Source organism: Morus notabilis, unplaced genomic scaffold (genome assembly GCF_000414095.1).
Source record: "Morus notabilis unplaced genomic scaffold, ASM41409v2 Scaffold1568, whole genome shotgun sequence".
Classification (NCBI taxonomy): Eukaryota; Viridiplantae; Streptophyta; class Magnoliopsida; order Rosales; family Moraceae; genus Morus; species Morus notabilis.
The window spans coordinates 175652-202061 of NW_010368046.1; the positions used below are offsets into that span (position 1 = coordinate 175652).

A 26410-nucleotide genomic window follows, 5' to 3' on the forward strand; every position below is an offset into this window, starting at 1 on the left:
AAAGTCATACGACTAACACATTTATCTCAACATCAAAGCTCTAAAGGTTAAAAGTCTTACCCTTGAAGATTAATCGATAGTTCGGTTTTCTAAAAGCTCAAACTTGTAGCTTTAAGTGTGAGCTGGACATGGCTGGTCATGGATGGATGCATTTGAGAAATAATATTGAAGACAAAACACAAGAAAATTCGTGTTAGTTGCTGCTAATAGAAGAAAATGTATTGGGAAAGTGATTGAGAGAGCTACCTTACCACCAAAACCCAACTCTATGTTGAAGGAGCTTAAACCTTCTTCTCGGATTCCAATTTGACAGTAATTTTGGAAGGGTTTTTGGGCTACCAAACACGTTTAAAACTAGGGAAAAAGCAAGAGTTTGCTTCCTCTATGGATTAGGAAGAGAAATGATGGAGAAATTTCAAGTTTGGAGGTGTGAAAGGTGGTTTTCTTGTAAGGAGTTGAGGGAGATGCGGGAATAGTTGAGGGGAGAGTGAGAGAGATGAAAGAGAGCTGATTTTAGACTCTAAAAATTTGATGGGTGTGTTTTTAATTGATAGCCTCTTTCCAAAGTGGTTCAGCCATCGTGCTGAGGGGGATTCAATAAGTGTGGAGCTTCACCAAGATTGGAATGATTCCAATTTCATGGGCTTCGCCATTGGCTTTGTTGCTGCATCAATCCCTGAACGCTTCCATCCTTCTGAGTACGAATGGGCACACTTCGATTGTGAGTTACATTTTAAAACTAGGTCCGGTCAAATCGACAAACTTGCTGCATATAATTGTAATTGGATGATCTATCGTGGGGAATTTGTCATTGATGAAGAAGAAGAAGAAGCCAGGATCACTAGTAGTGATATTACTTCAGACCATGTCCTAATCTCGTACTATCCGGACTTGTGTTTGGAATATAGTGATGCAGTAGAGGCATCATTCTATTTGAAATACGGCATTTCACAGAAAATTCAAGTTGGAGTTGTGGTCCAATAGTGATGAGGGTTGGAGTTGGGTTGGTATATAGGAAAGGACTAATAATTCTGTGATTTTGAAATCACTCAGTACGTTTGGTTTATGTATTTATAATTATGATTCAGAATTATTTTCATTTTACGTGTATTTTTTGTGAGAAAAAATACTATAAAAAATTACGAATCATGATTCAGAATTAAGAACGAATATAGAAAACAAACGCCTCCTGATTCTTCTGATTTCAGAATAATTGATTCTTATAGTATCTCCAAATCCCTTCTTGTTTGCTATTTAACTAAATGGTACTTTGCTCTTTGCTCCCCTCTCTCTCTCTTGATTTCGTTCTGTGCATGACTCTTTTCAATTTCTCTGACAGCTTTCATAATTTTGTTTTCTAACAAGTTTTTACTGAATCTACTGCTCCGTTCACTTCGCTGATTCGAGTTTAGAATTCGAGTTGAGATGTGACTTTATGTGAGAGCTTTTTACTGTAGTAAAAAAGTTAGATGTGATTGTTTGTGAGAGCTTTTTACTGTAGTAAAAAAGTTAGATGTGATTGTTTGTGAGAGCTTTTTACTGTAGAAAAACTCAAATTCTAAACTCGAATATGCGAAGTGAACAGGGGCCTTAGGCTCTTATGTTAGAAAATATCCTTAGGCATAAAACATATCTCAAAATTCAAAAAACATTCATATTGAATTATTAAGAATCAATAGATTAAAAAGCGAAAGCGTATAAATTATTTTATAGAGCCGTGAAATTTTTTTTTTCTAGATCAATACTTTTTTTTCCTATTATTTCTTTAATTTTACATGCTATCTATAGATTCTTTTAATTTGGGTGCACCGACGATATTAGAAATTACATGCTGTCTATTATTTCTTATATATATTGTTTGGCTAATCACTTCGTTTTGTGTTTGTGTAGATATAGAAGTTGTCTTGATTAGGCAAGTTTTGCTGATTAATACGAAGACTATAAGGTGCAACTTTACCCTGTAATGCATGGTTTTTTATTTGGAGAAGATATATCTATATCCTATATACATAAATGACATCAAGACAATTATGAAAAATAATAATGTCGTATTAGCTATATTGATAGTTCAAAACGTAATTTTTTTAATATGGAAAGAAAACCGTAAGTGGTGCACAATTGGAAATACGTGTCAGTCGTTGTTAATCTAAATATGATATACATTCACCTAAACAAAATTACTGTATAAATGATATCCGGATGATTATCTATGGAAAGAAAAACCATAATTCATGTACAATCGGAAATCCGTGTGAAGGGTTATTCATCTAAAATAGCGTATGACATCTATCTATGGAAATAAAACCATAATTCAAAGTGTGAAATTCGTGTCAATAGGTAACATATAATTTTTCATTGATTACTCGCATTTTTTTTTAATTAACTCAACGTCATATTAAGGTACAATTCAAAAATTGTTGTCTTATTTAATCAGCAGACTTTTTGGTAATATATGAGTATGATTTTAATGGTAATTTAACTATTTTATTCATCAGTGTATCGTTATTTTAACTATAATATATTGATTTGATATTGTAATAAATTAAGTAGTTAATAAAAATATTTTTTTTCACAATTAATGAAATTAAATTCTTATTATATTTATTATTAAATTTCCATGTTTCATAGATAACCACCGTAAAAACGTAAACATTAATGCAAACTCGTCCATCTATGTGTGTGTATATATATATTTTTCTATTCAAAAGCTACGGTGGATAGCAGAAACCCAATTTAAGTATTCGGTAAAGTATAAATTAATTTTTTAGGAGATGTGTATGAGTAAAACACGCATATATTATCTTTACTTTGCTTATTTATAGTTATAATTTCTTGTTTCTAATATTATGGTCATCAATTTATAAAATTTTAGACCAAAATTCTCTCTCTCTCTCTCTATATATATATATATAGAATAGTTTTTATTAACTGTTGCCGTTTTGAAAATATCTAATAAATATTTTAGAGTATTTGAGTGTAATTCGGTATAGTACATTTATCAAATAACACTTAAATAAAATTTACAACTTTCAAATAAATAATGAGAAAAAATTACTAGCATGAAAGGAAATGTACGAAAGACATTTTTTTTTTTTTTTTTTTTGTTATAAAGATGTATAATATGAGTGGATACTTTAGAATTATGTATCACTAAGGTCAGTTTTCAATAAATACAATGAAATCAGATGCAGTAATCCAAAAGTAAACCATGAGTTATTTATTTAGTTTTACTGTTGAAGAGTAGTGTTTTGAATCTGCAAGGTGAAAGTAAGGTGAGACAAACATCCTCCCATGTTTTCAAAAAGACGTAACCCATAAACATAAATTTGCCTAATAGTTTCTTTCTCTCGTTTATTTGGAGCGAGGAGAATAAATCAACACTCGAATGCAATATTGTTATCAAGTTAATCCACTATTAATTATCTTGTTAATATGTCTTTCACATGTTAAAAAAAAGCTCAATTACTTTATTATGTGTAGACTTAAATTAATTCCATAAATGTCTTTTGAACAGTGTATCCTACTTCCAACATGTCTCCTGAACTTTGAAAAAGATTAAACTATACATAATCGTTCAAACACCCAACTCACTTATAATATAAACAAAATGATGGCATGTCACTACTTATAATTCCATAAATACCCCTCTAAACTGTTATTTAAGTCATTTTCTAAATGATTGATTCTGTGTCAACTTGCCCCTCTCCTTGAAATCGATCCGTGGTAAATTGACACAAAACCAAATGATTGTATAGTCTTTTATTAAATTACATTAGCTTTCTGGGTGCTTTGAACTAATTGTGTAATTAAATTTTGATTCTTCTTCAAAATTTGATGGGCATGTTGGACTAAATAGTTTAATAGAATCCGTGATAGTTACGTACCAATATGAACATGAGAAAAATTTGATAGCAACTAATTAGATCAAGCGAAAACAAATTCACACACGCATAAAATAGTAGTACTACAAATTACTATATATATAGTTGAAAACGGACTCATTAGTTGCAAAAAATTGTAGTACTAGTTGAAAACTGACTCCTCATTAGTTGCAGAATATCTGATTCCCAAGTTTGACCCATCGTCTTAATCAATCGACTTCCAAATTCGTTACAAAATACAAAGTTTAACCTTCATACCTAAGGAAGGTAAGGAATACGATGCGTATGATCAAACCTTTTATCCTAAATCTGATTTTATATGGGAATGATTTAATCTGAGCCATTCATTTCGAACCCACAAAGGCAAAAACAATTTCAATTAGTATCTTCTTTGTGTTTGCTAAAAGTTAATTTGCACGATTGATAATCCATGAGACATAGTCCTATATATACACCATATATCATGCATGCTTTTAAGTTCTAATAATTAAGAGCATTTAGTAGAAATATAGCCTTGAAGTTGTGAGCCAGAGTTCAACAAATTGAGTTCAGTCCCTAAGAAGCGGTTCTCTGCAAAGAATTTGTCAATAATCTCTTGGTCTTTGGTAACCAATTCATCCCTTTTTCTTTTTTTTTTTTGTTAAACTAATTTTTAAATTCTGTTATAGTACTACAATATAGAAAAATTAATTTATTACTGATAGATCTGTAATTACCTTAAGTGGTTGTAATTAGCACATATATAATGTAAATTTGTATACTTAGAAATCAACATTTTAACATATAATTAACACCTAATTATTTGAAGGAATGTGCGCATATACTATGTAATTTTGCGGCTCGTCATGATCATTGCAGATAAATATGAGTTAAAAATTAAGATAAATTTTTTTAAAAATTTTTTTAAAAACCAGCTAGTTACGGAGATGAGTTGGTGCGACTATTATGTACTGTTCCTGGGAATATCGTTAAGATTGTTCTCACTAGAATCAGAGGCAGTAGTACTTGTGGCTGATCAGAAACATTTAAGTGATGAGCATATTGATCACAAGAAGCAAAATGGAACAAAGTGGGCAGTTCTTGTTGCTGGGTCCAGAGAATATTTTAACTACAGGCATCAGGTATATATATATATATATATATATGTATATATTACTTTGTAAAATTATTATATATATATACAGATATATATATATATATATATAGGACATTAATATTGAAAAATATTATATTGGCAACTCATTTACTATTAATTAAGCGACATGAATATTTCGTTCTACTGCAGGCTGATGTATGCCATTCATATCAAATACTGAAGAAAGGTGGATTAAAAGATGAAAACATTATTGTTTTCATGTACGACGACATTGCGTTTAACAAGTATAACCCTAGGCCTGGTATCATTATCAACAAGCCTGATGGCCCTGATGTTTATGATGGAGTTCCCAAGGTCTCCCTTTCTTTTTCCTCTTTTTATTTTTTTTATTTTTTATGTTTCACTTGATTACTTGATTATATTAATTAATCTAATTTTTATCTATCTTGTATATTAAAATGGGCATAGTTACGAGCTAGATTATTATCTATAAGGAGATTTTCCCATTATGGACTTAATTATTTTACTAATGATCGATGATATAGCCTTGTACTGATCAGTAACTAAAAATTTGTATGTATCTATATTACTGCTGCTAATTTGTATATATATATATATGCAGGATTATACAAGAAAACATGTTACTGCTGGTAATTTTTATGCTGCTATTCTTGGGAATAGAAGTGCTCTGACGGGAGGTAGTGGCAAGGTTCTTGACAGCGGCCCAAATGACCACATTTTCATCTACTACGCCGATCACGGAGCTCCGGGGGTGCTTGGTTAGTCAAATTTTCTTGATTCAAATAACAAAAAGAGGTTTTCTAATTAATAGTATATATATTTTCCAAAATAAGTTACAGACTATGCTGTCCATATATATACACATGGTGTATGGTGATCTGTAGCTAGAGCTATTGTATATTTAGTGTCTTTACTTTGTTTTCTAGGGAGAAAATTTAACTTCTTATATTATGTAATTCTTTGATATATATATATATATATATATATGAGTGTGTGTGTGTGTGTATGTACGCATGTATGTACTTCTATGCATGTGTATGTTAATTACTTCGTGTATTATATATTCAGAAATGCCGTCGGGAGATGATCGTGTCTTTGCAAAAGATTTCGTAGACGTACTGAAGAAGAAGCACGAAGCCAAAGGATACAAAAGCATGGTAAATATACTATATATTATTCCTTTGCTTTTTAGGATCATTTCCTAATTTTACTGTAGTACATATTATATATATAGATATATGCAGATATGATATAAGGTCATTATAATTTCTATATCTATATATTATATATATCATACATAGTACGTAGACCAATGACATGTAGTAATTCACAATTTTGTGTAATGTTCAATAGTATAATATTAATATATGTCATATATATATATATATGATGAAATTATAACATTTATATTTAGGTGATATACATCGAAGCGTGTGAATCTGGAAGTATGTTTGTAGGGCTTCTTCCAGAGAATATCAATATTTATGCAACAACAGCAGCAAATGGAAAAGAAAGCAGTTATGGTACCTATTGTCCTGGTGATATTTATAGTTCTCCTCCCGAGTATGACACTTGTTTGGGAGACATGTACAGTATTTCTTGGATGGAAGAGTGGTACGTACGTATTACTAATCATATGTAGTTATACAATATTATTGTATAATATTGTGTATAATGTATATATACAAAGAAACACTCATTTATTTATTCTTGAAATATATACCCTCAAACACTCATTTTCCATGGGTTTTCAGCCCCAAAAAATAAGTACTACTCTTTTTTGGGTTTAAGTATCATAGCTGGCCAAGCAACACTATGGTTAAAATATGTGAACACAATATATTTTAAGTAAATGGTGGTTGTACAGAACTCTCAAATTCCATTTGGGGATGAGAAAATTTGACCTGTATGCTAATCTTAGCGTCAACTACTCTAATTATGTGTACATACTTGCAGTGTTATGCAATATATACGAGTGTGTATATATATAACTTATGATATACTAATTTTATTCTTACTTTGCATGCATGTGATATCAACAGTGACAAAATTGACTTACGCCAAGAAACTTTGGGACATCAATATGAAGTGGTAAAATCAAAACAACATTTTTAGAACAATTTTTAATCCTTCTTGCTAACAATATATATAATTTTCATTTTTCCTTTTCCTTTTTCGTTTTCTTTTTTGAAGTAGTGAAATAATCATCATCTTTTCACTTCTCTTTTGAATGATATATATATATATATACATATATTGAGTTTAATTAATTAATTATCAATTGTAACATATTAACACAGGTTCGAAGGAGAACGGCAAATAGTAATTTATTCTCCAGTTCCCATGTCATGCAATTTGGAAACACGAATCAAAAAGAAGATAGCCTCTCCACTTACCTAGGCTCAAATCCTGCCAATGATAACTTTACTTCCACTATTAATCATGATGACCATGATGATCAAATTGATTTCTCTCCATCAGTACGATCAACGGTTGTCAGCCAACGTGATGCAGATATCCTCTACCTTTGGCGCAAGGTTTCTACTGTATACATATACATATAGTGCCTCCCTAATTTATTAATGTCAATTAATTAACTCTTAGAAAAATTCAATTTATTAATTTTTTTTTGTATTAATTTCTACATAACATATTTATATATGTCTTACCTTTTTTTTTTTTTTTTTTGGCTTTTAGTGCATGATCAATATGATAATATAGAACTAAAAACTTACGTATATTTAATGTGTTTTTCCAGTTCCAAAAGGCTCCCACCGGCTCTGGTGAGAAGCTTGAAGGTCATAAAAAGCTCCAGGAAGAACTTTCTCAAAGGAAACAAATTGACCATACAATTCAACAGATTGGAAAGTTTCTGTTTGGCACGTACGAGGAAACCTCAAAAGTCTTAAACAATGTTAGGCCATCCGGGCAACCACTTGTGGATGATTGGGACTGCTTCAAGATGCATGTAAGAGCTTGCATACAACATATATATATATATATACACACACACACACATTACGTAATGATCGTACTAATTATATTAATGTATTATAAATTACAGATGAAGACTTATGAGAAATATTGTGGAAGATTGTCGAAGTATGGAATGAAGTACACACGAGCTATTGCCAACATGTGCAACGCTGGGATCACCACGGACCAATTGGTTGCGGCCTTAATGCCAACTTGTGCCAGTTAAAGAAGAGAAACCCTCTTCTCTTTTCATCTTATATTATGTATCCGAAGACGGTCTACGGTTTTGTCATTCACAAAATGACCAAGTTTTATAAATAAAATGGAAAAATAGTACTAATTAATATGACTCATCTCTACTCTTTTTTGTTAACTTTATAGCAATCTAGTCTAAGAAAGGAGTAAAAATAGCTCTAAAACAATGCATGGATTAAATAAGATACGTTAAAATTATACTTATAAGATACGTGGAAAGACGATTTGTTTGTTTCACGGAAAGAAACTATACTGCTAATTGAGTGATATAGATATTAAGTTTACGATATTGAATGATATAGAGGGCAAAAATGACATCCTCTAAGTGTCACTACTGTGTTTTTCTCAAGTTTTATACCTTTCTGTTGTAGTTTTTCTCTAAAAAAAAAAAAAAAAAAATTTAAACCTTTGTTCAAAATTATGAACCAAACGGGCTACATGAGTAATTGTAGGAAGAGAGATTTCAATGAATGCCCCAAAAGACAAACTTTTTGATTCTTGCTATCGGATATTGGAGCTTTTATTTGTGCCCCTAAAATGGACACGTCGAAGGTTCATAAAGTTTTACCATACTCGTCTCCGAACAAAAAGGCAATTTAAAAGATTACCACCAGTAATCTAACAAATTATATTTTATTTTCAACAATAGGCTGATCGTTTCCAGCCATTGAAGCCAGTAAACCGAAAGTAAACTGGTAGATTTTTTATTTTTTTGCCCAATAAGGGAAATGGTCATCCATCTCCGGTTGTTAGTTGTTGGAAAGTATGCTAATAAATTATTTTTGATGATCTACTAGATTATTTTGCTTTTTTCAACGGTGTCATTGAACTACAAAATTATTACGCACAAAATAACTAGATTTGCAAAACAGAGAAGCAACAAATCAACTAAAAACCAAACTTACAAAACTTCCGTACTAGAAACCACGTTATCAAATAAATGTACACAAATTAAAAAAAACAGATCAAAACTAGAACATTACAAAATTACATGCCAGTAAAGTTACAAAAATTCCATACAAGCTCCCGCAGATTTATCCAATGTTTAGACGTACTTGAAAATGACAACAAAAATTAACGTCAAAATTTGTTCACACATCATACTGAACCTCTCGATAAATGGTCAATATTGAACTTCACTTTTCGGCGATGATGACATGTCTTTAATAGAATATCTTACTGAATCACGAAAAGCCTTGAGAAAAAAAGGAAGTAGCTCCACTTCATCAACTTTTTTTTTTTTTTTTTTTTTCATGGAAAAAGTGAAATAAATATACAAACTAATTCAAAATTGAAAAACCATAGAAGTAATAATCAGAGCTCCATCGTTATTTTTCCCTAATTTGAACTGGGTCTTCGACGTCTTTGCGTGAGCCTTGATAATGTTTCATCAATTTATTTATTTTTGTGGTGTTGTGTGTTTTTGTGATGAATTCAATAAAAAACTCTCACAAAAAGTTACATATCAACTTAAATTAAAGAAGTGAACGAGTTAGTCTTATTATTGAACACTCTTATTTATACCGATAGGGTTAAAACCCCACTACTAAGATGAAGTGGATCATGATAAGTGAGTAGGTAGGACCCAACTTTATAAGATATATTCACCATTTTTTGAGTAATGGGGTTTTATCTTGAAAAATATCATTTTTCTTTATGATTTTAGGGTAGAATCATATTATTATGTTGCTGGAGTGAGGAGTCATAGGCGCTCCGGATGGATGGTGATGGGCGCGTTTGGAACTCGTTCTAAAATGATTTTATTTTTTGTATGAAAATGAAAATGAAAACGTTTTTAATCTCAGACATAAATCATTTTTAAAAATGCGTTTGGTAATTTTATCAAGAGATTGTTTTCAGTATAAAAAAAAAACTCATTAATGTCTCTCTCTCTTTCTCTATGCTCGAGAGAGGAGAAAACGAAAACAAAAAATGAAAAATGACTAAAAGTCATTTTTCATTTCTCTCTCATTTTACACAAAACCAAAAATTGTTTTCATTTCCGTTTTTTGTCTTTATTGCGTTCAAACGCCGTTTTTGAAACGTTTTCATTTTTTATTTCTTAGAAAACGTAAAAAATAAAAACATAATCAATTCCAAACACAACCATCATGTTCAAGATTTGGAATCTTAATTTTTTAATTATTTTTTTTAGTCATTTATATGCAAGAAAGCTGGAAATAAGTTGAGAAGTTCTGAAATGTAATTACGTGATCTACATAACCTGCTTTTGAAACTTCAGTTATATGCTTAATTAATCTAGTATTACGGGAAGTTGAAAACCAATTAGGCGAAGTTCGTTGGTTGACATGAGTTTCTCCATAATTAATCTAGGTACATAAGACTTCTCTAATAGATTAGGCTGAGAATCTAATTCCTATTTTGATTGGATTTTTTCATTTCGTAGTTTTATGCCCAAGAATTTGAAGTGGTTGATCATCTGTTTCCCCTAGAGTGCCTCTTCTTTTATGATGTATTATTAGAGTTGAGAAATTACTGCCTTGTTCACAGCTCAAATTAAAATTAAAATTCTTTTACTACAATGTTAATTTATCGGGAATAGTTTTCTGTGTTTTTTCTTCCATTGGCAATTAGTTTTAAATTTGAATATTCTTTTTTTGGGTTAATTTATCTGGAATAGTTTTCTGTAGTTATCGTTTATTTACCATAATATCTATTTGAATTAAGAAAGGACTTGTGTTTCATTTTACTAGTACTAAGCGAGGGGAAAAAATGTTGAAACTGCATATATGAGACTTAACTTTCTGATTGGTACCGGTGTTAACGCTCAGTAAAATCATGTTTCATAGGATTCATCCGCATTAGAACCAAATGTGCTTCTTTTCGTTTAAAAAAATAAAAAAATTTATGGTTACGAAATGTATTTTTTTAAAACAAAAATATGTAACAAAAGATATGAAGTAACATTTTTATTTTTTGTTAAAAAAATAAAAAAAAAAGGAATGAAATTGGTGTCAATTTCGGCCTTAGTGTTATAAGGAGGTGAGAATTGAGGAGATTCAAAAATACTGCAACCATGGATTTCACATCTCAATATAACTACTGGATAATGCGGTTAATTTCGGAATTTCCGATGTCATGATAGGACTGAAAAACAAAAGACAACGAATAACAGTTTTTTTCTTTGAGATTGTAATTATCGGTGGACTTTCTTGTATAAACTTGCAATTTCAAGCATAGTTATATCCGATATTCTTCATTGATATTATCTACATTCATATATGTATATGTATATATATGTATATATAAGAAATTTTGTGATGACCTCAATTTGTTACTTCAAAATTAGCTCATCGAATAATTTCTGTATTCCCAGGACATCTGAAAATTTGAAATAATGCCTAGTAGTTACGGTGGTGGTCGATGTGGCGGTTCAATAAAATTAGCAGCTCTTAAAAGCTGTCTGATTATTAGTATTTGGTGGCTCAGCAGTATAAGTAGGGCAAATGCATCATCAAAACTGGGCTTTGCAGATTTCATTGGTGGCCAAAGAGCCGCTGCCACTCTCAGTAGTAATGGCGGGACGAGATGGGCAGTTCTTGTTGCTGGATCATCTGGATGGATGAACTATAGGCATCAGGTACCTATAGATTATGGCCTCATTCACTTTATGAATTCGAGTTAATTAGCTTATATTTACGTTTTGAATTCTTATTGCTACTAACTATTTTAATGCATGATTCTGCATAAACGTATTGTTCTCTGAGCTATCAATTCGTTTAATATAATTAGTATTATTATTTATTTTGTTTTGTTTTTTGTTTTTTATTTTGGTTTTGAAGTGACCTAAAAGTTAAACATTAGCGTCCACAAGATCTCTTTAAAAGACAGTTCGTGAAAAAAAAAAAGGCACAACCCATTTAATTTTTTTTAACAAGAAAATCATCGCTGAATCTTTTAGAGACCGTTTTTGGGCTTTTAGCAACAATATCATTGCTAAAAGACCATTTTATGAGGCTAGTTTTTTACTGGTATCACTTTCATGTGTAAATTAGACTTAAGTTTTTTTTTTTTTTTTTATACAAGTGGTATACTCGGCTACCAAGTATTCCTCTAATCCACCACTATTTTTGTTATTCTAGGTTTCTATTTAATTTGGATTAACTCTACTTATAGTGTATCGATCATTTTACATCAATTTTGATTTAGAACCATGCATGGTTTATGGAAATGACTGAATTTATTCGGCCAATCACTATAATCATGGTTTAACCCTTTTTTTTAAAAAAAAAAAAAAAAAAAAAAAAAACATCTTTTATCAGTTTTTATAATGCAGGCGAATGTATGTCATGCATATCAAATACTAAAAAAAGCAGGACTCAAAGATGAAAACATCGTCGTTTTCATGTACGATGACATTGCATTCAGCGTGAACAATCCAATGCCTGGAGTCATCATCAACAGGCCGAAAGGATCAGATGTTTACAAGGGAGTTCCCAAGGTCTCTCTTTCTATATCTACACACAAATATTGATGCTAACCCTATGTTTTGCTCTGGAATTGTATGTATAATTGATGAGCACTTTTTTTGTTTTGTTTTGTTTTGTTTTTTTCTTTTCCTTAGTATTTTTTATTAGGCATCATGAACTTATCGATTCTAGATAACTTAGTCCCGAATTTTAAATTTTGAGACAATAAGATTCTAAATTCTGAATTCTATAACATTTGTGGTCCAGTAATTAACCGGCGTCAATTAGTGGACATAGAGCTGAATAATTTTTATACAAAATGCATCTGAAACTATTTCTTGATCAGTAAGTTGGACATTGAACTTTTTAATTTTATTATTTGGGAGCCTTTTTTTTTTTGGGAACATTTGGGAGTACTCTAGCTAGTGTTCATTTGTTAACATATTTACGTTATTAATTGGACTGCATTGTCAAGAATTGTCAAATTTAAGGTCTTAATCATAACAGTTTCATTAATGACTACAAGCAATTGTGTGTTTTCACATTGTAAATTTGTAATAGATCATATATCATCGAAAAATTAATCAAACAGCTGAAACAATTATTTCAACCGATAAGAGAAAAGGGCAATTCCTACCGCAGAAAGTTCTTTTTTTTTTAGGATTAGGTAGATTAATATTTCTGTTCATTTGTCTGGATGTCTAACAGGATTATACGGGGGATAATGCCACTGCAAATAATCTTTATGCTGTAATCCTTGGAAACAAAACTGCTCTCTCTGGAGGCAGTGGCAAGGTTGTCGATAGTGGTCCAGATGATTTTATTTTCATTTACTATACTGACCATGGTGGTCCCGGTGTTGTTGGTTAGTAGTCTCAGTCTTAAAATTTTTTTTTTAATTTGTTTATTTTTTTAAATCCTCAATTATCCCTAGTACTAATTTTACAATCTTATGGTTTAAGAAATTCAAAAGCATTATTATTTTGTCCTCAGAGATGGCAGCTGGAGATCCCATTTACGCCAATGATTTGGTAGACGTATTAAAGAAGAAAAATTCCGCTAATTCTTATAAAAGCATGGTAATACATGTCTTAAGTGTCATTATTTCCTGATTAGATGAATTCCTTATGATCAGTTTTCCTAACGATATTCTTGCGATGATACACGCGCGCACATATATATATATATGTGTGTGTGTGTGTATGTGTGTAAACTGTAGGTATTTTATCTTGAAGCTTGTGAATCTGGGAGTATGTTTGATGGCCTTCTTCCAAACAATATAAATATATATGCAACGACATCAACAAACCCCAAGGAGCTTGGTTGGGCAATATATTGTCCAGGGGATCACGGCAGTATGTCTAAGGAGTACGATACTTGTTTGGGAGACCTCTTTAGTGTTTCTTGGATGGAGGATTGGTACGCACCTCTTATATATATACACACACACACACACACACATATAATTTCTTATTTTATATATATTTCCATGCAAAAAATATTGAATCTTTAATAATCAAACATTGAACACAACAAAAGGCTAGTTTCTCTAGCGCAGATGAATATATCACATGGTTTCTTATATAGCAGTTTTCGACTAATATTCTTTCTCGCTCTCTTCTTGACAAATTACTACTTTTTTCTATGTTTTGTGAATGTTTTGGAAAACAGTGACAAGGAGGACTTACGTGAGGAAACTTTGGAGCAGCAATATGAAGTGGTAAAATCCTTGAAAACTCGAACATTTTGGAAATTGATATTTACCTTATAGAAAGATGGTCATATTCCTTTAAAAGACAGAGAGATGGTCATATACTAAATTTGACGCTTGGTGCTTATTAATTGATGTGTTGACTTTTCCACTTAATACTTACAATATTTTTAGTTTCGAATCATTTAAAAAAAAATCATTTCAAGTTGAATTTTAGAGCTTAAAATATACAGAAAAATTAAATATAAAATTTCGAATGCATTGGAGCACAACATAAAACATCGTGTAATCATATATGCAACTTAATTATGAACTTTATTTGATAATTAAATATACCATAGATATTAACATTCACGTTGGAGACGGCCATAAAATGTATTTTTCAAATGAAAGTAAGAGTGTCAATTTCCATGATATAGGTTAGAAAGAGAACAGGAGAAGGTGATGGGCTCAATCGAAGTTCTAATGTCATGCAATATGGTGACACGAGTTTCACTGGGAATTTGCTCTCTGCTTACATGGGCAACAACCCTAAAAACTCTAGTACTGCCATTGATGAACTTGACTCATCAACTCCACTAGGCTCATCCGTGTCTCAGCGCGACGCCGATCTACTTCATTTTTGGCACAAGGTTAATTAATTTCTAATTAATGATCTTCGTTTTTCTAAACACTTTTATGATCATGTTGAATTTTGATTTAATTTTTCGATTAATTTTTAATTTTTTTTTCATCCTTCTTGTTTGTAGTTCAATATGGCTCCTACTGGCTCCAGGGAGAAGCTTGAAGCTGAAGACAAGTTATTTGCTGAAATTTCTCACAGGAAGAAAGTAGACCATAACATAAATCAAATAGGGAAGCTTTTACTCGGATACGAAAACAATGCAAAAGTGTTGAAGAATGTTCGACCTTCGGGACAACCTCTTGTAGATGACTGGGACTGTCTTAAGAATCTGGTAATAAGCTAGCCTTTCCTAATCAATTTCTATTATTAGTAGACTTCATAATATTCAGGTCCGTTTGGATCGCGATTTCGAATTGTTGCGTTTGAGCTTTTGTTTGCACTTATAATCCGTAAAATGTGGTCTAAATTGTAATCCAATTAAGCTTATGTTTAAGCATGCAATTCAAATGTAAATCTGAAAAGAGAATGAAATAACCATCCAATTCGAATTTTGGACCCTTTTTGAACTTACCAAACAATATTTTGAACCCGTATGATCAGACAAACGCTCTATAAGTTTATAATTTATTTGAACCAAGTTCCTTTTTTTTTTTGGGGGATAAGGAGGGATATTTTAAAAGGAGGGACCCTTTTTGAATTGGTAAAATGATTACTAAATTATAGCATATTTTAAAAAAATAGTAAATTATAATATAATTTGATATTTTAAGTTTTAAACATTATTAAAAACCCAAAAATACCTCTAAACCTCCTTTTCCACCCCACTCCTCCCCTCAAAACATCTATTTTTAAAAAAATAGTAAATTACCTCCTTTTCCCTTTTTTTTTTAACTCCCCAAATGTTGCTTATGTTGAATCCCTTTTTCTCCCCTTCTTCATACAGGTCAGAACTTATGAGAGATATTGTGGATCTTTGTCAACATATGGAATGAAATACACACGGGATTTTGCCAATATGTGTAACGTTGGGGTTAACAACTACCAAATGGTCGTGGCAACGGTTCACACTTGTTCCTAAATGAAATCTCTCTTAGTTCCATTAGTGTATGGAACAAATAATCATGTATGGCTTATGTATCTTCATGGTTGTATCATGATATATAGAAATCTCGTGAAATAAATGAAACTTGGTAAAATTTGGGTGCATTAGTGCCACATCAGTTTCTTCTTGTGTGTACTAAGGAATTTCTCTTATTGTTTAAATGTTTTGATCTCATGCAATACTGCGTTTAAAATAGGTAATGTAGCTGAAGCTTAAGTTAGATACATGGAAATGAATAAAAAAAGGGTTAAATTTATTAGCATGAAATTCATACAGAATATTTTAAAATCAAAATTAATATTTTTGAAATTTGTTGATTCATACAAAATATTGCTAAACATTAGGAGAAAAAATTGCAAGTACTAATTATAGCTCAATTTTATTCAATAATGTCTTTTTTTTTATATACAAAAGAGCACCAATTTATAGGAGAAAATACAAACGATTAATTAAGTCAAAACGACCCTTATATAATTAAAAATAAAAAGTGAAAATTTTCAAAACAGAAAATATTGAACATGAATGAAAAATTAAACCTATCCGACCCAAACAATAAAGAAATGCAATCAAAATGAGAATCAGATAAGTCTTGGCCAAATTAGGTACTCGTATATAAAAGGAAGTCATAAGCTAGGTGGGAGCTTTAACTTTCTACTATGTGGGACTTCTACACCAAGTATGTGTGCGCAGCTTTTCGTCTAATTAATAAGTTTTGGTTTAGGGATTTTGTTTTATGGTTTGCATTGAAGTTTGATATTTATCTTTTTTTTTTTTTTTTTTTTTTTTTTTTTTTTTTTTTTTTTTTTTTGTGTGTGCGTTCAATCTTCATATATGATTATTAGATTTTTCCTATCCTACTTTATAAGGCAGAGTCATTCCTTGACTTTGTTCACGACATCATTGCCTCGTTCAGTCCAATGTCAAATTATATTGGGAGTAAGATTATTCGAGTTTTTAATTCGAATTGAGATATGACTTTATGTGAGAACTTTTTACTGTAGCAAAAAAGTTAAATGTGACTGTTTTTAAGAGCTTTTTACTGTAACAAAACTCGAATTTTAAACTCGAATCGGTAAAATGAAGGGAGCCTAAACAACCAACACAGAATTGCTCTCCAACGATGGTTTGGGACTATATATATCGGGACTATATATACCCTCCATATAGGCTTTATCAAATAGATCAAATACCTAAATAAGAGAGGCCTAAGATTTTAATACGGTTTGGAAGTAAATGAAAAAGACCTATTGATGCGGTAGTTTAAGATGGACACTTTATAGCGAAATATGCATTTATTATCCTGTATTTTGATAATTATTAAGTAAGTAACTCTGGCATTTTAGAAAATGTTTTCTTTTTAATACCGTCATGCTATTTTTATGATGTGAAATGTTAAATCTATCATCCTGATAATTAAATAAAAATTAATAACATAGAAGTCTAAAAATTATTTTAAACAATTAAAAACTAAAAAAATGTTTTAAATTATTTTTAAATTTTTTAACTTTTTTTTGAGTTTTTAAATGTATTAAATTGTTTTAGACTTTTAAAATAATTATTGGATTTTATTTAGTTAATGAGGAGGGCAGATTTGACATTTCACATCTCAAAAATCGGCCTGAAAGTATTAAAAAATTTTTTCTAAAATGTCGACACCACACCTATATGCTTGATATTATAAAAAACACAGGATATCAAATAATGAAGGGTACCGAAATGAAACTTTCAATAAATTAAACAATATATAAAACAACGGAAAAGAAGCAAAAAGAACCTCGCAATTCCTTTAGTTGTCACGTTTCATTTGTTTTCAAGCATCAAATATATCTTTCCTTAAACTAAAACATATACAAGTCTCTCCACGTTAATAATCCCATTATCTTGTTATTTTTATTTTTCTTCCTTTCAACGCAAACAATGCCGGACATAGAACAATAACGCTTATTAATTAAAACGGAAGAAAAAAAATCAAGAAATAGGAGAAAAAAACACATAAAATTTCTTTCTCCATGACAGCCTAGCTTTGAAGGAGGTTTCGTAGCAACTTTAACGCATATATGCACGATCCAGAAAAGCAAAGTTTTATTGATACCATCGACATTATATACGATTGCTAGCTAATGTATATCATCTATATTCTCTCTCTCTCTCTTTTATTAATAAGGTGTGATATTATCTATATTCGTAGGTGCAAAAACATGTCGTGTATGTAAATATTTCATTGTCGCTTCATTCTCTTTAATTGTCTCATAACTCCTCTTAATTTGATTACCTAAATTATAAACTAACGAAAAGCATGAGAACTAATCATAATTCAGTTTCATTATTTCATAATTTAGATGAGAAGCGAATCCAAACAAATGGGAAAACGACAAAAGAGTGCAACATGCTACAAATATATAACAATTCGCCTTTCGTTTGTCACGTTTCATTTGTTTCTAAGCACCAATATATGTTTCCTTAATCTAAAGCATAAGTCTCTCCGTACCCATTATCTTTTTTTATTTTTATTTTTCTCCCTTTCAACGCAGACTGGTATATATATATATATATATATATATATCATATATGGATAACATATATATAACAATAAAATCAAGAAAAAAAAAGCGAAAAATCGACATACAGTTTCTTTGATCCATGATAGCCTAGTTTAAAGGGGGTTTCTTTGCAACTTCAAAGCATAGTTATGGACGATCCACACAAGCAAAGTTTTATTGATACCATCGATATTCTTTAGTATATATATATATTGCTAACTAATTGATCGATAATATCGTAGGTGATCGTGTATATAAATGTTTCATTATCGCTTCATTCTCTTATAATTGTCTCATAATTAACTCTTCTTTATTTGATGAATATCTAAATTCTAAACTATAACTAAAAGCATGAGAACTAGTCGTAATTCAGTTTCTTTAATTCTCGCACTTCTGTGCTGTTTGTTGATACTACGCGCAGCAAATTCGTCAAGGTTACAGCACTCTCCATTGTTTGCAAACTTCTTGGGTGGTGATAAAGGCACACTCGATGACATTGCGACAAATGGGACCAGATGGGCAGTTTTGGTTGCTGGTTCAACCGAATGGTGGAACTATAGGCATCAGGTATATATAGGAGATATATATATATATACACACAAATATATAAAAGCACACATACTTGTATATTTGTGTGTAGATAGTATGAAAATACCGATATCAGTAGAAATATTGGCACTCTGATTTCAATTGACTCTTTCTATATCTTAACGAAATTGAAAATTGAAAAAACATAAAGGGTGAGTTTGGAACTTGTTTCAAAATGATTTTATTTTTTGTATGAAAATAAAAATGTTTTCAATCTCATGACTGAAATTATTTTTGAAAATATGTTTAGTAGTTTTATGAAGAGATTGTTTTCAGTGTAAAAATTTCATTAATGTCTCTCTTTCTCTCTCTCTCTGCTCGAGAGAGGAGAAAATGAAAACAAAAAATGAAAAATAACTCATTTTTCATTTATCTCTTATTTTATACTAAACTAAAAAATTATTTTCATTTCCTTTTTTTGTCTTTATTGAACGCCGTTTTGAAAACATTTTCATTATTTCTTTCTCAAAAAACGTGAAAAACAAAAGCGAGATCAATTCTAAACACGACCAAAGCTTTTTTTATCCAAATATATTTCCGCGTCTCATTAGAATTCTGAAATTTCAAACATTTCCACCGATTTGCACGTGTGGGAAAGATTAATGAAATGGACAAACTCACATAGATTTTATATGCTTTCAAAATTATAAGTATTAAACCAAAATCATATATCAAAACATTAAGCAGATTAAATTTAAATGTTTAAAAACATTAACTACACCTTTATAGGGATTTATTTATTTATTTTTAATTTCTGCCGCTATAGAATTCTCAGTTACTAATAAAGATAAACAATAATAATGCAGGCTGATGTATGTCATGCATATCAAATACTAAAAAAAGCTGGACTGAAAGACGAAAATATCATTGTGTTCATGTACGACGATATCGCATACAACAAGGAAAACCCTATGCCTGGTGTCATCATCAACAAGCCAAATGGAACAGACGTTTACAATGGAGTTCCCAAGGTCTATTTAGATTATTAATCCAGAACTACACATATATTTCTTTTTCTAATTTTTCTTTTTATTTCTTAGTTTCGATCACATTATTTAAATAACTTACTAATAATATAAGGTGCCAACCTAGCTAGAATATATTTTTTTCCCCATCTAGGTTGCTAGTTATTATTTCTCGTCATTTATTTTATTTTTTTTTAAAAGTGTACGCACATATTTAATTACAGGGTTTAAACTTTTTTTCTTCTGATAATTACATAGGATTACACAGGAGAGAACGCTACTACCCATAACCTATTTTCAGTGCTTTTGGGAAATAAAACTGCTCTCACTGGAGGAAGTGGCAAGGTGCTGGACACTAGTCCAGATGATTATGTTTTCATCTACTATACTGACCATGGTGGTCCTGGAGTAGTTGGTAAATATACTAGTTCGAACAATTTTTTTTTTTTTTAAATTTAAAAAATGATTTTTTTTTTCTTTGGAGGAATGATGATTATTTTTGCATTAACTAACTTCCAGAGATGCCTGACAAACCTCTTTATGCCGACGAGCTTAACAAAGTTTTGAAGTATAAGCATAAAGCAAATGGTTACAAAAACATGGTAAGCTAATTTATTGTGATATGAAATCAATAATTACCTAGCTTATTTCTTTTTTCAAATATTCTAATACTATAATGGTCAGAATAAACTAACAGCAGTGATTCCTGACAAAAAATATATATTTTTTTAATTTTTGTGAATTATTAAGATATAGTTAGATATAAAATCACAAAAGTATGCTAATGGCTATAATATTTTATTGAAAACATTATTTAAATTATTATATATGTAGGTGTTCTACCTTGAAGCTTGCGAGTCTGGGAGTATGTTTGAGGGCCTTCTTCCAACCAATATAAATATTTATGTGACCACAGCATCAAATGCTACGGAGGATAGTTGGGCTGAGTATTGTCCTGATTATGGTGCCCCAGCAACCTTTGATACTTGTTTGGGAGACTTGTATAGTATTTCTTGGTTGGAGGACTGGTACATTAATATAATCCCTATCACACACACACACACACACACACACACACATATATATATGTATATATAGATATATATGTATATGTATATGTATATATACATACAAATCCTTTTATGAATAAATCTCAAAACAATCTTGATTTTCCAATTATCAATTCCCTAATTTCTTTGGCATGGTTTTTGGGGTACACAGTGACGCAAAGGACTTACGTAGTGAAACTTTGCAACAGCAATATGAAGCGGTAAGCTGGGAATAATAATGAAAATTTAGTACTTGATACTCTGGTGAAAATTTTATAAAGATATTTCTTATGAAGTGATTAATTATAAACCAAAATTTCATAGTTAATTATAGTTGGATGAGTTAGAATGATGTGGATGTTGTAGGTTCGCGATAGAACCCTAAAGGGAACCGCGTTCAATGGCAGTTCTCATGTCATGCAATATGGAGATTTGAGTTTAAGTGTGAACTTCCTCTCATCTTACATGGGTAGTAACCCTCCAAGTAGTAGCCATGAATCATCAGCAACAGATGCCTTATCACCGTATGTGAAAGTTCCACAACGCGACGCAGATCTACTTCATTTTCAGCACAAGGTCTTCTCTCAAAAGTCTTCAACGTTTAATCATTCAAAATGTTGTTCAAAATTTCATATTTCCTGTCCTAATTACTTCTTTTTAACTTTGCAGGTTCGAAAATCAGCTGCTGGTTCTTCGGAGAATCTTGAAGCTCAGAAGAAACTGCGTGACGAAGTTGCTCGGAGGGAGCATATTGACTATAGTATAAATCATGTTGGCAACCTCTTGTTTGGATCAGAAAATGGCTCGAAAATGTTGAGTTATGTTCGCGCTGCTGGCCAACCTCTCGTCGATGATTGGGACTGTCTCAAGACTCTTGTAATCCTTCTATACACTCTTTGCCATGTTACATATGAAACAAAACATGACACACACCACGTAGCACAGAATCTATATCACTATTTTCCTACACCAATTTTATGCCAAATTTAAAGTCATTGATTCTCGTTGGTTTCCTAATTTGGATGCAGGTGAGCGCTTATGAGAAATACTGCGGATCCTTGTCGACCTACGGGCTGAAATATATGCGACACGTCGCTAACCTCTGCAATGCTGGGGTCACAGCCGATCAAATGGTTGCAGCGTCAATTAAAACTTGTTCGTAATGAAAATCCATCTAGCTTAACTAGCTATGATAATAAGTTCTATCTTTTTTTTAACTTATAAAGCAGTACTACTGTTATAATGAATAAGCAGGATGGACTTCAGTATATAGATATAAACTGAAGCTATGTAATAAAAGAAATCAACGTAGATGCATTCTACACAAAGGCTTAATCAGAATTTCCCACATTTTTGTTTTCTCAATGTTTCTGCTAGAACATCAAATTATTGTCGGGCCTGTTTGTTTCACGGCTTCATGCGATTTGAATTCGTGAGACTGGTTCAAACCATTAGTTGGAGTGCATTGGCTAAGATGGTTTTGAAACCTGATGTGATGTTTGAACCCATCCAAAACCGGTTTTGGAGAACTTTAGCCTCCCTAAGATTCACAAGGTTTGAACCTATTTGCTACGGCAAAATCATAGATGCACTTTTTATTTCCTCATAATTCTTTGGCTTGAAAATGCTACAATGGATTGCGCCAACTTTTTTGGTTCGCCGACAACTGGGATAGGAACCAGATTCTCAATCTTTATTGACCACAACGTTAAAACCTTTCAATTTTTTATTTTCGTGAAAAATCAAATGACTGATTCAGACATTCCTAAATTTTATGAATTTGTGATACGGGTTCAGCAATTAATATGCTGTCGGGTAAAGTTTCTTATCATTGCTTAAGTTATTTGGATGATCACTAAACAACTGTTTAAGTAAATGTTGCCGTTTGATTGTATTGACCTTTAGCAATATGCCAGACACTAATTAAGGTTCTGATCCATATACACAATTAACTTGAAGTTTTCTTATCAATATGTTAGGTAGTTAGAATTTCAATTTGAGAAATAATTCAACTGTCATGTAGTCATCAACGATTGCGCTTGTCTTTAGTATTTTTATCTTTTTTTTTAAATGGTCTTAAAAAATACAGTCAAGCAAGATTCGGGTTATGATGTATTTTAACGAATTAAATTTGAACCCGGATATAATGTGGCTATTAACAATTCAAGGACCTTTTGCTGATAAAAATAAAACTGGGGACTAAATACGCATTCACTTAAAAGTTCATGTTGCAGCGGTATAAGTGTGTGTGCGGAGCCGCAGCTCCGCAAAGCTGTTTAGCAGGCGCTTTGTGCCCATATGGCGGAGCTGTTTAGTATGCTCTTTGTGCCCATATGGCCACATCTCTTAATGACAAATTTTTAACTTTTTTTTTTTTTTTTTTTTCGACAGCCCTCTATATTCAACAAAGTCATCGCCCACAAGCAGTGGAGAATCACATAATCTTACTTACAAGATCAATCCAAAAATTTATATACTTAATTAACTGCCTTTTGTAATATTAGAACTTATTAATTGAACTTATGATACCAAACATTGCCTGCACCCTATCAATATGCTCTCTCTTTTATTATTCTCATCTTTAATGTATAACATTCTATCTTTAGAAACCATCTAGCTATTCCAAATTCCAAATCTTTTCCATAAACCAGCATACTGTCATGGACCTTTTCTTCTTACAAGGTAACCGTGCGGCGTTAGCACTCCCGAGCTATGCTAACAAGCCTAACTTCACGCAAATGCAAGGCTAATAAAGTGAAAGCAGAGAAACGAGAGTAGGAACACACGAGAAAGGGATAAATGTGAAGAGAGCTTCACTAAGTATGGCAATCCTTTATAATTGTTTTCACTCTAATATTTTTTGGTTGGTTCCACAAATAAAGGGACCACCCCTCCCATGAACATTCTAGAATGCTATGGAATTCCTCATATCCTAGAACTTTCTAGAGAATGCTTACAAAGGGTGGTCACTCTATAAGTTTCTAGAGTCTTCTACAAGGGACTCCTCTATGGAACCATTCACAAGGTTTTAGAGAACTCTAAGGTTCTCCCTAAGAATAGACTCCTCTGGAATGTTCTAGAACAATCCATATGGTAGACAATTGTAGAGTGTTCTAGAGAATTCCAGAGTCTTCTGAGAAACCTCTAGTATTCAGAGTGGGGTAAAATCTTGCAGTTTGTGACATTCTCCCCACCTAATGTCGCGACGCCCTCATCGTGCCTTCATTGAAGTGCTGGATTCGATCCTTGAACTGCCACAGTGCATCCTTGGACTCCCAGCTTGCTTCTGTGTCGGGCAAACCCTTCCATTTGACGAAGTATTCTTTATAGCTTGGTACACCTCTTCGTCAAACTGTTCGATCTGCTAGCACTTCTTCTACTTCTTGGTCGAACGAAGTGACTACGGCTGTCAGCACCCTTTTTGAAACTCCCCGCAGTGGTTCATCCAAGTCTTCGCTATATGGCTTCAGTGAGCTCACATGGAAGACTGGGTGAATCTTTAGCTTCGGTAGAAGTTGGAGTTTATAAGAAACTTTGCCAACTCGTTTGATTACTAGAAACAGACCCTCATACTTACGCACTAGGCCCTTGTGCACCTTGCTCAAGGTTTTGAACTGTTGTGGCAAAAGCTTCACTAGGACAAGGTCGCCTTCTTTGAATTCTAAGTGCCTTCGCTTCTTGTCTGCCCATTTCTTCATTCTCTTAGCAGCCTTGTGCATCGTCGTTCAAGCCAATTTTGCTTGCTCATGCCATGACTTAGCGAACTTGAATGCTGCAGGACTCTTCCCTTCATAGCGGGTGGCAAGGGAGAGGGGTGTTATCGGCTGCTGTCCCAAGATGATCTTAAAAGGACTTTGGTTGGTGGCCTCATTCTGCTGCAAGTTGTAGGAAAACTGTGCCATGTCTAGAAGCTAGGCCCTATCCCATTGATTGGCACTTACATAGTGCCGCAATGCCGAAAGCACCTTTGTTTCTTGCTTGGCTGCTCTGGCCGTTGGTACCACGCAAGCCTTGTCACAATCCATGATGCACATACTGTTGGCAAATGGCACTGGGATTGCCTTGATCAAGGAACTCCAATCCTAAGACGAGCCTGAAGTCGTCCATCAGAACCACCGAGAAATCCATATGGCCAGACTATGTGCCAACACTGGTCTTGACCCCTCGGGCTATGCCATGAATGGGCCGCGCTGCTGAGTTAACTGCCTTAATGGATCCTCCTCCACCTATTGCCTTAAGACCTAGCCAGCTTGCTTCATTAATAGAAACAAAGTTGTGAAACGCACCTGTGTCGAGCATGGCTTTTGTTGCCTTCCCATTGATGGTCACGTCCACATAGAGCAACCCCTTTGCTTCGGTCTTTGGGGCGGATTAGATAACGTTAAGCAGTTGCATGGACCCCATGTGTGCACCCTCGTCACCTCCAGTGGTGCCTTTCTCCTCTTGATGCTTTGCTAGGAGCGAGTTAAGGGCTTGTTGTTGTGGGCAATCTCGCATCTAATGGTTGCCATCACAGATGAAACACTTGTTGGGCGGCTGCCTTCCCGAGCCACGGTGTTCCCTCTGCTTACCCTTATCCTTGGCTTTCCACGAGGATGAGTCCTTGTTCTTGGGCATGTTGGGCTCCTAGTTGCCTTCCCTGTGTTGGCCTCTGTCTCCCCCACCTTTGGCTTGACCTCCTTTCTTGTCCTTTGGCTTGCTGGTGGACTCTTTCTGGCTATTGTAGTCAATAAGGCTCTCGGCTACGGCTATGGCAGTGGCGAGGTCTTACACCCCATGATGCCTTAGCTCGGTCTTGGCCCATGGTTGAAGTCCATCCATGAAATTGAAGAGCGAGTCCTTGTTGAACAGGTCGGGGATCTCAAGCACTAGGTTGGTGAAGTCCTTGATGTAGTCGCGAATGCTCCCTGACTGTTTCAGCCTTCGTAAGCGGGCTCTCGCCTCATTCTCGGCATTTTGTTGTTTGAGCTCCTTTTTAAAGTCATCAAAAGTAGAGATGGTGCACATACCTCTCTCGATGTCTCCACGGCTTCTCCTCCACCACAGCATGGCGGTGTCAGTGAGATACAGAGTTGCGGTCTGGATCTTGGAGGCTTCCTCCATGACGCTGATAGCTCCAAAATATTGTTCTAGCCCCCACAAGAAGTTGTCTACTTCTTTCGCGCTGCGTG

The 26410-nt window shown here is 32.8% G+C and overlaps 3 protein-coding genes across 3 annotated transcripts; all 3 read left to right on the forward strand.

Moving 5' to 3' along the window:
- Positions 1 to 4807: 4807 nt before the first annotated feature.
- LOC21396998 (vacuolar-processing enzyme) lies at positions 4808 to 8200 on the forward strand. The gene is made up of 9 exons (XM_010114148.1): positions 4808 to 5002; positions 5167 to 5331; positions 5600 to 5756; positions 6067 to 6155; positions 6413 to 6612; positions 7041 to 7089; positions 7299 to 7535; positions 7757 to 7966; positions 8063 to 8200. Exons 1-9 carry the CDS (start codon positions 4808 to 4810, stop codon positions 8198 to 8200), a joined length of 1440 nt encoding a protein of 479 aa, XP_010112450.1.
- A 3387-nt stretch (positions 8201 to 11587) lies between these two features.
- LOC21396999 (vacuolar-processing enzyme alpha-isozyme) lies at positions 11588 to 16073 on the forward strand. The gene is made up of 9 exons (XM_024176102.1): positions 11588 to 11830; positions 12527 to 12691; positions 13368 to 13524; positions 13653 to 13738; positions 13879 to 14078; positions 14331 to 14379; positions 14790 to 15002; positions 15120 to 15326; positions 15939 to 16073. The coding sequence occupies exons 1-9, from the start codon at positions 11588 to 11590 to the stop codon at positions 16071 to 16073; spliced, it is 1455 nt and encodes a 484-aa protein (XP_024031870.1).
- A 2915-nt stretch (positions 16074 to 18988) lies between these two features.
- On the forward strand, positions 18989 to 22402 carry LOC112094636 (vacuolar-processing enzyme-like). The gene is made up of 9 exons (XM_024176103.1): positions 18989 to 19204; positions 20032 to 20196; positions 20449 to 20605; positions 20710 to 20792; positions 21025 to 21218; positions 21412 to 21460; positions 21606 to 21815; positions 21909 to 22115; positions 22268 to 22402. Exons 1-9 carry the CDS (start codon positions 18989 to 18991, stop codon positions 22400 to 22402), a joined length of 1416 nt encoding a protein of 471 aa, XP_024031871.1.
- Positions 22403 to 26410: the final 4008 nt, after the last annotated feature.